At 34.2% G+C, this 13,127-nt stretch overlaps 1 protein-coding gene across 4 annotated transcripts in view; it reads left to right on the top strand.

Moving 5' to 3' along the window:
• Positions 1 to 13,127, top strand: part of LOC144967609 (small G protein signaling modulator 1-like) — a 41,982-nt gene that overhangs the window by 11,316 nt on the left and 17,539 nt on the right. Inside the window, exons 3-12 of one of the 4 annotated variants that reach the window (XM_078905113.1) lie at positions 2,019 to 2,193; positions 3,019 to 3,156; positions 4,044 to 4,111; positions 5,194 to 5,354; positions 6,534 to 6,677; positions 8,399 to 8,526; positions 9,008 to 9,075; positions 9,851 to 10,027; positions 12,173 to 12,322; positions 12,680 to 12,878. In XM_078905113.1, the coding sequence (XP_078761239.1) occupies positions 2,019 to 2,193; positions 3,019 to 3,156; positions 4,044 to 4,111; positions 5,194 to 5,354; positions 6,534 to 6,677; positions 8,399 to 8,526; positions 9,008 to 9,075; positions 9,851 to 10,027; positions 12,173 to 12,322; positions 12,680 to 12,878 (1,408 nt within the window). The remainder of the gene's footprint in view (positions 1 to 2,018; positions 2,194 to 3,018; positions 3,157 to 4,043; positions 4,112 to 5,193; positions 5,355 to 6,533; positions 6,678 to 8,398; positions 8,527 to 9,007; positions 9,076 to 9,850; positions 10,028 to 12,172; positions 12,323 to 12,679; positions 12,879 to 13,127) is intronic. The other 3 variants (XM_078905115.1, XM_078905116.1, XM_078905114.1) reach the window with 3 other exon arrangements.

The following is a 13,127-nucleotide window of genomic DNA, read 5'->3' as shown; positions in this document are numbered from 1 at the left end:
TACAAAATAAGGGATACCCTCGTTTGACTTTTCGGACTCCTTAACGTAAAAGGAAAATAAAAGGAATATAATATACTTAGATGTTTGTGGGAGGAGTTTGGGGGGGGGGGGGGGGGGGTGAAGGGGGTCGGGAAGAAAATCGGCAAGTGTTTTTGAGTTGAGGAGGGGGAAAAAGCAGCGAGGCGATGAAAAAAAAAAGCACAGGAAATGAATAATGAAAAAATAAAATATATGAAATACGTGATTGACTCGTTACAATTGACGCTCAGATCAGCATTCTCTGCTTTGCTCCCCTTATTTTTATAGGAATTGACGCGACAAGAAAAAAAAAAGTAGGTTGGGGATGGTGGGGGAGGGGATTAATCTGGTTAGAAAGTACAACTTGAAAGAATACTTGTCATGTTATAAAACCATAGCGGTCTTTTTTATTGTCCGTGGAAACGAACCACCATGGCATGCCTTGTGAGTAGTAGTGGTGATGGTAGTTTGGGAGAGCGGGAGGGGGAGTGGGGGGGGGGGGGGGGGGGGGTTATGGTATAGACATAAATCCCGAATAATCAATATCATCCCCAAACGTGTTATGTAAGCAAATGACGGATGGGGCTTTTAACAATCCTATTCTATCCTTGTGAAGAGTTTTGTCCGTGGTCCGGGGGGGGGGGGGGGGGGGGGGGAGGAGATGGATAAATATATATATATATATATATATATATATATATATATATATATATATATAGAGTAGAAGAGAGAGAGAGAGAGAGAGAGAGAGAGAGAGAGAGAGAGAGTTTTTAGTTAGTTAGTGGCGTACATGCATTTTAGTATGTATATCCCTATTTCTATCAGTATTTATGTGTACGAGTGTGTTTGTGGTTGAGAGTGTGTGTGTGTGTGTGTTTATGTGTATGTGTGTGTGTGTGTGTGTTTGAGTGGATGGGTGTATGAGTGTGTGCGCGTGTAGGGGGAAGTGGGTGGGTGGGTGTATGATCCAGATTATTCCCGAAGTATTATGGACTTCAAATGACGGGAGCCAGCCGAAATAATTAGATCAAAAGTTGCCCAATTTTTACCGCCAGTAGGAAAATATTATTGTTGTTATGTTTATTACAAGCGATGTCCCCATTACGACGAGTGATAGAAAGTAGTGGAGTTCACAACACTCGAATATTCTATTGTACAAACAGTCAATAACTGTGGCTTATCCATTCAAAGAGTATTTAATTTTTGTTCCTGTAAGACTACTATACTTTCTTCAAATTAAGGACGTGTATTTTCTGTTTTGCATGTATATTATTTTTTGTTTGTATGATTTCGTTTTGTTTTTCCTTTTTGTTTTTTTTTCACAAATGTGTTTTTATCAACAAAAGTATTCTAAAATATAAAATGCAATTTCAGCATTTCAATACATAACGACGCACACCTTTCAACTCTATACGTATACATTTCAAGACGTGTTTGAATTTGTCCATGTCCTTATCCTTTAAGCGATCTTTGCTCTGTAGTAATGTATCTTAGCTGCATTATTATATAGATTATTCTTAATTTTATCATCATCATCATCATCATCATCATCATCATCATCATCATCATCATCATCATCATCATCATCAGCATACTACCTTCACCATAATACCATCACCACCACCACCACCGCTACCACCAATGACATAGTCATCATCATTATCATCATCGTCATCACCATCATCATCATTATCATAACCATCATCATCATCATCATCATCATCTTCATCATCCTTATAATAATAACAACAAGAACAACAACAACAACAACAACAATAATAATAATAATAATAATAATAATAATAATAATAATAATAATAATATAATGATTATGATGATGATGATAATATATTATTATTATGATTATTATTATTATTATTATATTATTATTATTATTATTATTATTATTATTATTATTATTATTATTATTATTATTATTATTATTATTATTTCATAAATAGATGCTGACATTTAATACATCATAATCTATAACATTTCAGGTGCGGTGGAAGCCTGTCTTCTTCATTGTTTGAAAAAGCGTGCTCTGGGGCTTTTTAAGTCTGGCTCTACCATGGCATTGCTACAGAAAATGTCAAAAAACTTTGAACCAGCTGCTCAAGTATCAAAACTGGTGTCTGAAATAGAAAGTCCCAGCACTGAGCTATCTGGATCTAGGTAAGTTTTCTTTAGCAACGGCTTTTTCCATAAATTTAATTGAACCAACTAGTTATGACACCATCAACGACGAGGTTGGTAGTAAATGTTGGTTTGTCAAATGACAACCAAAAGTAATAAAAGGAAGTCAAATCAGTAGGCCAGCAGACTGAGTTGATGGGTACAAAATAGTGCCCAGCGGTTCCAAGCTTGCTTAAGAACCATGGTTCTTGGTTCCTAAAAAATTAGAACTGCAAGGTTTGGTTCCAGTTCCTAGATAGGATCTCTTTTCGACCTTGGCATTGGGTCCAGGTCCTAGAACCAGTCATATTTCGGTGGGAAGAGTGGTAAGGAGTGGGAGAATGGGAGAGAGACGAACAAGGCAAAGAACAGGGGAACTCAAGAAAGGCAGTCAGAAGCAAGAAGTCCCCAGTTCTAAAATCAGGAACCATAGGACCAGTTCTTATTGCAACACTAATGTAAACTCCCATCAATAATTTATCAGAAGAGCACCAAGACTGATTCTCATTAAAAAAAAAAAATTCAAGGCGCATTGACAGTAATGCTCCGTGTAGCTAAGTCAGTTGGTTTATTAAATAAGAAATCAAAGAAGAAAAAGGAGGAAGAGGATGAGAAAGAAGAAAAGAAGATGTTAATTAACTACATAGGATTCTTGGCTAACTATTTCAGAGTATTGTTTTTTGTTTTTTTTTTGTTTTTTATTTGGGGGGGGGGGGGGTTATGGGTCTTTTAATGGCCTCATGGATTTCTTTCATGTCCAAAGCGACCCATATATTCTCATGATTGGAATATTTTTTCTATTGTATTTCTTTGTCTTTATTACAGAAGATCATTGGACAACAACAAAAATCAAACAAAGAAAGGTTCAATGTCTTCAAATAACACTAAATATCTGTGGCTGCGATTGGCTATTTTTGATAAGAAACTTGCCAAAATTCTTGATTACTTGGTTCAAAACAGCAGGTAGGTATTTTCATTCATCTATCAGGATTTAAACAATTATCATAGAATAAATAATAGTAGCAGCAACAATTAATAATGGTAATAATAACAGTAACTATATTAATAATTAGGTTAGTATTGTTGTAGTATAAGCAGCAATAGTAATAATAGTAGTAGTTACTCAGATTAATTATTTTTCTTTTAAAAGATACTTTCTCTGAAATTATTCGATTTTATTATTCAGGCTGCATCCCCTTAAGCTGGTTCTTATCACGGCTGTGATGGTAGTGATTTATAAACATTGTTAGATAACAAAAAAAAAGTTGTTCTTCAGAGCAGTTAGGCTCATGGAGCTGGAGTTTATCCCGGTTTCTATAGCATGAAATGGACAATAGCAATTGCTTACTACCCTTTTGGTAGGACCCTAGTCTATCGCAAAGTTCTTTCCAACAGATCTAACATGCCCAGTTATCCAATCACTGCTGGGTGGACAGGGAAATCTGGAAAAATCTAGACTTTACCCAGAATTGATCTCAGTCCCTTTGTGTGTGAAGCGTGTGGTCTACCAACTGAGCTATCAGGGCCCCCTTAGATAACAACGATAAATGAGCAGTAGTAGTCTGTGCTATATTTTATTCTTGACTTATTCTGCCTACACAAAAATGAAAGTGCGATGTAGTTTGAATAACTGACATCATTAAAAACTTTGATAACAATATAACAGTAAGTGACAGTGCCACTTGATGCAATTACCTTGTGTAACTGATATATTGCCAATCATATTTTCTGTTATCCAGCATTGGTAATTGATTTTTATATAAAAATGAATGTGTTATTGTTCTATTCGTAAGTTTTTATTCTTCTTTTGTTTTTGGACAATTCATCAGTAATCCTTTACATTTTTACAGTAAATATTATGAACAAGAGGCACTTATAGCAGATCCAGTCGATGGTCCAATTTTTGCTTCTCTTTTGGGTAAGACTGAATGCCTTGAAAATGTTTACCTTCACTCCCAATAATTTTTTTTGTCAAGCATACAAACATTTTATTTTAGCCGCTTATCTGTTTGTTAGAAAGTCATTGGAAAATTAGGCAAAAAATAACATATTTTTAAAAACAACAATCTTTTGAGGTTAGCGTGGCTCAACAATGCGGTCTTTGTTTCGTACCCAAAAAATATCAAGTTGGAATACCTGCTGCACTGTGTGGACGTGAGCAAGTCATCTTGCCCTAGCTCAATTTGTGGCACTGCACTGTGGCTTATGCCTGGGTTATTCCAGTCTTTCCTTGGAATAGACCCTAGAGACAAATTTCCCTGATGGGATGAATAAAGGAAATTTTATTTTATTTTTTAAAAAATTTATTTTATTTATCATATGATATGTCAGAATTTTTCACCTATAAGTTTGTGAGTTGCTCAGATTAACTATAACGGGAAATATTCTGCAAAATGAAAACCAGCATTTTATTCAAGGTGGAGAGAAATTGTTGTTGCCTTTGTCAAACATATTTTTTGTGTATCTGAAATAATTTGGATGTTTTTCAGGGGGTTCTTGATTTTTTTTTCCTCCATTGCATTGAGTGAATACAAGAATTGTTTCTGGTGGAATGTTTGACTGACAACAATATTTATTCCAACTCCTGTATTTTACTATGTGTTGAAGCCAACAGCAAGACCCAAGCACAATAAACATCATATTTGAATTCAAGAAATGATGGATGCTGCTGTTTATGATGATGAAGTATAACTTTAAAAATGAAAATAGTTGTCATGAAACAGAACATGAAAACAAAACTGAGAAAAATGAAATATAAAAGAATAAAAGTATATCTATATGAGAAATAACCAGAATCAATAGTCGTCACCTCTATATTATTACTGTACCACTGCACCATTGCTTTGAATTAAGCCATAATGTTTCAATCATAATTTGTCTTTTTCCCCAAGTAATGTTCCAATTAGTTTCAACATAGTATGCTCTAATCAGTTAGGTTTTCTCATGCTTTAAGACATAATCTATTTCTTTGGGTTTTTTTTTATTTTGCCATTTCTCTAGTTGGTCCTTGTGCCCTTGACTATACAAAGATGAAAACAACAGATCACTTTTGGACTGACCCACCAGCCGATGAATTGGTCCAGAGACATCGCATTCACTCTGGAGCAGGGGCCAATTGTGCATTCACTGTCCCTGGTTCACCCAAACGACAAGGTCTTCAGGTAATAATGATATAGTTAATAATAAATCTAACTTGTGTAGTGCCTTACCCCAGATAAACAGGCTCTAGGCACTTTACACGTTGGAAAATGTTAAAATTGGTTCAGTGTGCCCTATCAACTCAAAATGAACACTCGCATTCGGAAGATCCATTGTTCGAGTCCCGCTGTTGGCAATGCAAAGTTGATTGTGGAAAAGGCTCTTTACTCAAATTTTCTCACCATACTGAGGTGTAAAATGAGTACCTGGTCGTTAACAGCATTGTATCTGTCTGAAGAATTGTAATCTCACCTAACAGGCATCATGTGTCATCCTACATGTTAAGTGTTGCTGTTGGCTACGGATGCCTTGTAAAATGCTTTGAGTATGTTAAGTAGATATTGCAGTATATAAAAGCTCAAGCTTTAAAATTGTTTTGTTTGTTTTGTTGTTTTTTTTTTTTGGGTGGGGGGGGGGGGGGGGATTATCTTGTTGGCTAGACCTAGATGCTTAAAATTTATTGTGAATAATAAGAAACTTGGGTTAAGTTGGTAGGTTTTTATAAAGTGCAATTGTTATAGTTTCTGAAAGTGACAAAGACTCTCTGCAAAATTGTTCTACTTTTCATAAGAGACAAATGGTTTCACTCTTTTATTACTGAAGGGCCAACATTTAGGGTTTATTTGAATGCCAGTGACATTACAAATTTCTAAAATCATTTTTCATAGTCATTTTGAGAAATTCTGACAGTGTGTGATATTTTACATTTTAAAATTGTCATGTAAGAACACACATATACAAACCTGCTTTGCTGAAGTAAGATAAAAAGTCTTCTGATCCAGCCATCTTATCATCCTTGAAGGCTGATATTGTTGTTTTCAAAGCCTTTAACAGTGATATAATCCAATGTTCTATATATATATTTATGAATATATTATTAATTAATTATTAATTAATTATAATGCTTGACCTTTTGCACAGCTGATGCTAGTGCATTTAAATTATTTTATTTAAAAAATTATATAAATGAATGAAAATTAAAATGAAAAAAAAAATCCAGAATATCAGAAACCAGATTTTTATGGGTTATTTCGTTAATCGTTTGTGTGTTTGTTTTGTTTTGATTTTGTTTTATTTGTTCTTATCATATTATTCTTGGTTGCGTTAACTCATTCAATAGCAGAGTTCTCTTCCCTCCATAGATACGTCGTGATGCCAGTAATGCTGCAGAGGAAACACGAGATCCCAAAACTTTTCATTTGTCTGCAAGAGAATATGTTGAGTCACTGCACCAGAATTCAAAATTGACGCTACTATTTGGAAAAAATAATGTATTGGTTCAACCAGTAAGTTATTCTTTATCAACTTTGTTTTATGATAAATCAGCTAAATTGTGGAGCGGGCACTTGTATCAACATTGATGAGAAATAAAGGGAATCGGGAAGTGCTGGATGAAAAACAGAATAAAAATATCACTTTGTCAGGGAGAGCCAAGCCTAGAACCTAATTGATATAACACCAACTGCCTGGCTGAGAGAAAGAGGGGGATGTCAGCAAGTGAACATACTAGCACTGAGCCAGCCAGTTGAGTCCTGGATTTGACTCCCTGATATAGTGATATTTATATTCTCAGATTTCATCTGGCATTTCTCTCTTCCCTTAATTACATATTAATAAATTACATGTCATCTATCCATTATATGGAAAAGCCATGTCCAAATGTTTGTGGAAATAAAGTTTAGTAAGATCATGAACTTTTTTTTCTATGGCGCCTTCTTTTATTATTTTAAAAAAAAAAAGATTTTTATCTATAGTCTTTTTTTCACTTACACTAATACAGTAGATACTTTTCATACCATAGCAACCCGTTTAATTGCAACATATACTAGGATAAATGGTGTAAGGCAACATACTTATGGTATCAATCATCATGGTGAATGAGCTAAGCGTTTGGTATTGTTACAGTGCATTACTCTATGTCGAGTCAATGGCTAGTACACCCAATAAAATATCTCTTTTTTTTTTTTTTTTTTTTTGGAGCATTTATATAGCGCAATATCCACTTAACGTGCTCAATGCGCTTTACAATCTCTTGCTACCATGGTGGACAGGAGGTCACTTGCTGTATCTTCTATCCCCCTACATTTGCTCTCTGTCTTTATCTTGGAATGGGATTACTTGTTTTTTTTCTTTTTTCTGTCTCTTGCCGAGACCTTGACTGAGAGGAAATCAGTCAAATGTATAGTTTTGGGAAGTGATATTATTTCCTTGTAAATCATCTTCTTGTTTTGTACTGATAGTTATATTCTTTGTTTTGAATATATCTTTTAAATATTTGAGTATTTTCCTCCTAGTGAGATCCTGTGCTGATATCTGGATGAGACTTTTAGGTATCTCAAACAAACTTCATTTAGGGTATGTTCTTGGAATCTACATCTGTTCCCTATTTGAACTAATTCCCCTTTGTCGCACTTTTTCTTGGGTGCTTTAGTTATAATTCTAGAATTTTTTGACGGGCGCTGATATGACATCAAGGATTGGTCGGGGGTTGAATCTCCACCAATGCACAAGACGCGTCCAGGACCATGACAGCTGGAGGTCCATTTCTCGTTAACCCCTGGGTCAGGGACGGCACACGTGGAGATGATGATATGACCTCAATGTGTTACAAGCGCCTAAAACACCCCTTTAAAAACAAAAACAAAACAAGAAGTATCTCTTACGCAACTCTCAGACAATGTTTCTGTCATTTTGCATCACCTTTTCTATACTATTCTTGCCTGGACATTTCATTTCCATTTTGGGGGGGGGGGGGGGGGGGGGATGAGATGGTTATAAGCTTTCACCTGCTGTTAATAATGATAATAATGATTTTGATGATATAATGATAATAATAATAATAATAATAATAATAATAATAATAATAATAATAGCAATAATAATGATAATAATAATAATAATAATAATAAAAATAATAATAATATTAGGGATAACGATCATCATCATTTCAATTTGTATTTCATATTTTCACTAAGATTTTGATTGACATTTTATTTTTAATTTACAGGAGGATAAGGAGGCTCTAGCAGGCTATTTGTCCTTGCATCAGAGTTCTGATGGCCTCATTATAATGTGGACCCCAAACCAGTTGATGAATGGCTGTGTTGAGGATGACACAGAGGAAACCAATAGAAGGTGTGTACTTTCCTAAAATGTTGCAGTCATATAATCAGTCAATATTTAAGAACTCAAACTCTCCTACCCGTCACTTGTTTATGCATTAAAAAATTTGTAGCTCAAATACCGGTAAAGGAACCTTGGGATATTTTCTTAGAAATCTTAAAACTGTTGTTAAATTGCAGATATATTTTAAAACCAAGGTGTTTCCTTTGAAATAGCCGAAATTTATTTTAAAAAGTAGTACTTAACTAAAAATAGAAACGTTTCAAGAAATGGTCACATATGCATAATGTTAATCTCGAACTATATATGGCAATAAAGATTTGAAACCCTTAAAAAAATAAAACAATTCATAAGTTTTCAGTTTTAAAAATAATATTTCTCTCATGTATTTTTTTACCACTGCCATAACCTATCTACATAAGTACACAGCATTTTGTTACAATATGAGTAGTATTTGCTACAACTTTTCATCTATAACTTCACTTTCATTCAGCCAATACTGGGAGTTTGCCATGACCATTTATGTGGATGAAGTGGTTTACATTCATTGTCACCAGCAACGTAAGTTTCAGATGTGTTTCTGTGGTAGTTGATGGTTTAAACTTGAGCTTTTATGTAGTGCAATGTCCATTAAACATGCTCAAAGCACTTTACAAGGGATACCACGCCAACAGCAACACTTAACATGTAGGACGAGACATGGTGCCTGTTAGACGATATTACAATTTTTTTTTTTTCGGACAGAGACAACACTGTTAACAACCAAGTACTCATTTTACACCTGAGTATGTTGAGAAAATGTGAGTAAAGAGCCTTTTCCAAAGACTCAACTATGTGCCAAGCTCAGTTGTACTCAGGTGTAAAATGAGTACCTGGCCGTTAACAGCGTTGTCTCTCTCAGAAAAAAATTGTAATTTCACCAAACAGGCATTGTGTCTCGGTCTACATGTGACGTGCTGGTCAGTGGCCCTTTGTAAAGCGCTTTGAGCATATTTAGTGGATATTGCGCTATATAAAAAATCTCAAACTCAAGTGTCTTGACATAGTACGCGTGGTAAAATGGAAGCACTATTTGCATGTGAACATTTTTCTAGCACACCATGTACTTGATAGAGATAATACAGCAAGTCTTTTGGAGCCATCAGGCTCATGCGAGTCAGAGTTAATCCTAATGTCTCTAACATTAAATCAACAGTATTAATTGTTTGCAGGATGCTATTCTATCACAGAAAATTTTTGGTCAGCTCTAGTATTAGACTAGTAATGTAATTACAAAATTTAAATTTATTAAATGAGGCTCACTATTATTTTCATTATATTTAATTCCTTTATACAGCAGACTGCCGAGGTACAGTTGTGCTGGTAGGCCAGGATGGAGTCCAACGGCCACCCATTCACTTTCCCAAGGGAGGTCACCTCCTGGCCTTCCTCTCATGTCTGGAGAATGGTCTACAGCCCAATGGACAGCTGGATCCTCCACTGTGGTCTCAGAAGGGCAAAGGTAAAAATACCGGCAAGTGAAACTCTACTTTCTTCTCAGCCTGCAGATTCCTTGTTCCTTGTCTTTTGTGTAAGCACAAGAACCAAAAATACTGGCACAAGACTATCTTGTAATCTTACCTATCAGTTTCTCAGTTTCATACTATCTGCTATAAATGAAGAGAGAAATGATGAACGCAATTTAAAAGATGTTTAATACTTACCTCTGTCCATATTTGAAGGAATTGATCAATATGTATGTATTTTTTTAAAAACATAAAAAAGAGATGTGAAAACTTCAAAATATCAATGCATTTTGGGTCAATTTTAAGCTGAAGGTCAGGGAAAACACTCATTGGTGTCCAGACAATCTGGGATCTCACGAGCATAATGAACTGAGTATTTCTTCATAACGATATCGTGTTTTTTCTGGTTTCTGAACTCATGGGATTATCAAATTCTATCTATTGATCATCGTCTAATACAAACTTATTACAAGATATCTTGTCAACCACCTGTTTACAGTTTCATTTACTTTCAGTGATGATTTTTTTAAAAACTACTATTTTGTTTCTCTTAATTTCTGCTTCAACTTTATTGCTTTCATTACCATTCTTTGTACATATTTTGCCCTACGTTTTCTTTTGTTTTGTTTTTTTGTATACATCTTGTGATTTACCTTACTTTGTTCCCTTCTTGTGTATCAAATGTTTCCTGCTTATATCTTTGATTTTTCATTCTCTTGTGCCAAATTTAAAGTTGGAATGCATTATTTATATCTCCCATTGCCTTATCAAAATTGAGTCCATTTTCATACATCTTCATTTTTGCGTTGATATCAGTTTTATTTAAATATTTTGTGTCACGATTTGATGCCCTTCCTTTTCAATTGTACTATAATTTATCATAAAATTTGTATTACTGCTTCTGTAATGATTCTTAATTTCTATTGGCAAATTGCCTAAAATTAAATTAAACTTTAAACAAGGTGTTAAGAAGATCTGAAAGAATAAGATAAAAAAAGAATAGTTTGAAAATAGTTTTTTCCAAGAGACTGCCCTCCAGCTTAATGCGCATTCTGCCTGAGAATCTGCCCCTTTTGTACGATTAAATTTGTCTCTCTGAGTGACCATTCTTTAAATGTCATTTACCCAAATCCCACTCTAATACAGAGGACAATGCAAATTTTGCTGCTTAAAGCTCAAAGAAATAAATAACAAATCTACTTCTGCTTCTTGCATTCCCCTCAAGTAACAATGAAAATAAATAATAATGCGCAATTTCTATAGTGCCCTTTCCACCAAAAGTGCTCGGAAGCGCTTATATATATATATATATATATATATATATATATATATATATATATATATATATATATATATATATATATATATATATATATATATATATATATATGCACATACATTCATATATATCATTCAACAAAATACTTCAATTTAATTCACAAAAACAAATGATATTGACAATTTAGGTTTTCCCTTTGATTAATATAACTGATGAATAAGACTAAAGACAAATGTAAGATGGGAACATGGTGATGGTGTTGACATGGCAAATAGTGCTATGTTTATTGTTTACTGTACTCAATGAATGTTTTGATACTGGAATGATATTCTTAAATTAGAAAGATAGATGCATTTGAAATGGTCACAGAAAAATGCCAGGAATAATTGGAAAATAAAGTTACAAAGTGAAAAAAATTGAATGACAGTGATAATGTTCTTATTGTTATTCTGTATGGAAAATCAAAGTCAAAATAGATAAAAGAAATACAAAGTACAAAATTGTCAGATAATATCAAAGACTGGGCAGGCACAGGAGATAACTTATTATAGACTGTTTATTACAATTTATGATCCTTCATTGAACATTATTTCGCTATAGCCAGAAAGTGATTGGCACTAGACAATTGGGGAACTGAATTATGCAGCTCACTTTGTCCCAGTCATCAGAAAGTGATTTAGTAGATTTACACGTTTAGTGAAAAAAAAATGTTATAAATGATGATTATCCTTACCAAGTATTTATTCTTGACCTGTCATAGGTAAGTTTGTTAATTGTTTTTAGTTACATGCACTTGATAGATATTTTCCTAGATATTTTTACAATATTTTACATGTTAGTGATATAACTATGATTCAAATTGACATATCTTTAGGTAAGGTATTCCCCAAGCTACGTCGCAAAGGTAGTCGTCTCTCCAGTGGAGGAAGCACCAGTAGCGGGGGCAGCACTACTAGTACAGATGAAGAAGAGGCTACAGATTATGTCTTTCGGATCATTGCCACATTCAAACCTGACATGCTGAGTGAGTAATCTTATTGTTTATATATGTGATAAAACAATATCCACTCAAAGCACTTAACAAGGATTCTAAAGCCAACAGCATCAATTGACATGTAGGATGAGATGCGATGCCTGTCAGATGCTATTACAATTTTTTTTTTGACAGAGACAACTCTGTTACTGGCCAAGTTCTCACTTTACTTCTGGGTACAGGCTATTTATTTAGTTATTTGGTTATTTATTCATTTATTTATTTTTTAAAACAATTACTGGTATAGATGACAATGAGTTTAATTTTGAAATGCTTTTCCTTTTTATTCCTTCTTAATAGATTATCTAGTATTTATTAAAGAAAGATTTGATGTATCTGTTCCTTTAGCACCTGAGATGTTAGATCCCAAAGTTCAACATTCTCAAACACTGCCAGAAAAAACGCCATGGCCAGTAGGTCGTCATCTACCTCCAAGTCCTCTTGTACGGTCATCAGTGCAAACGTATGCAATCACACAGAAAGAGCAAAATAACAGCTGTCTATCTCAGGCAACCAATGGAACAGCCCATAGGTACAAGGGTTATATGTACGTAGGTGTTGTAATCTCCTTGGTTGATTTAGTATTCAGTTTGACTGTATTTTCTGCCTCACAATATACCTCCAAAGCAAGAGTTGTTACTTAGGGTGCCCAATATCCAACCAAGTCAACCAATGAACTATTGTATAACTTGTTTTAATATGAGAACAATTTCACTCCCTTTTAGATCATTTCTAGATAATATGATCGTTAGACATACACCCTCTCTCTTATTGTCAGATGAATTCATGGAGCTCA

This window comes from Berghia stephanieae, chromosome 3, assembly GCF_034508935.2.
Source record: "Berghia stephanieae isolate SIO BIC M18660-M18661 chromosome 3, UCSD_Bste_1.3, whole genome shotgun sequence".
NCBI classification, from domain to species: Eukaryota; Metazoa; Mollusca; class Gastropoda; order Nudibranchia; family Aeolidiidae; genus Berghia; species Berghia stephanieae.
The sequence above is the reverse complement of the archived record's forward strand: the minus strand, read 5'-3'. Positions and strand labels throughout refer to the sequence as shown.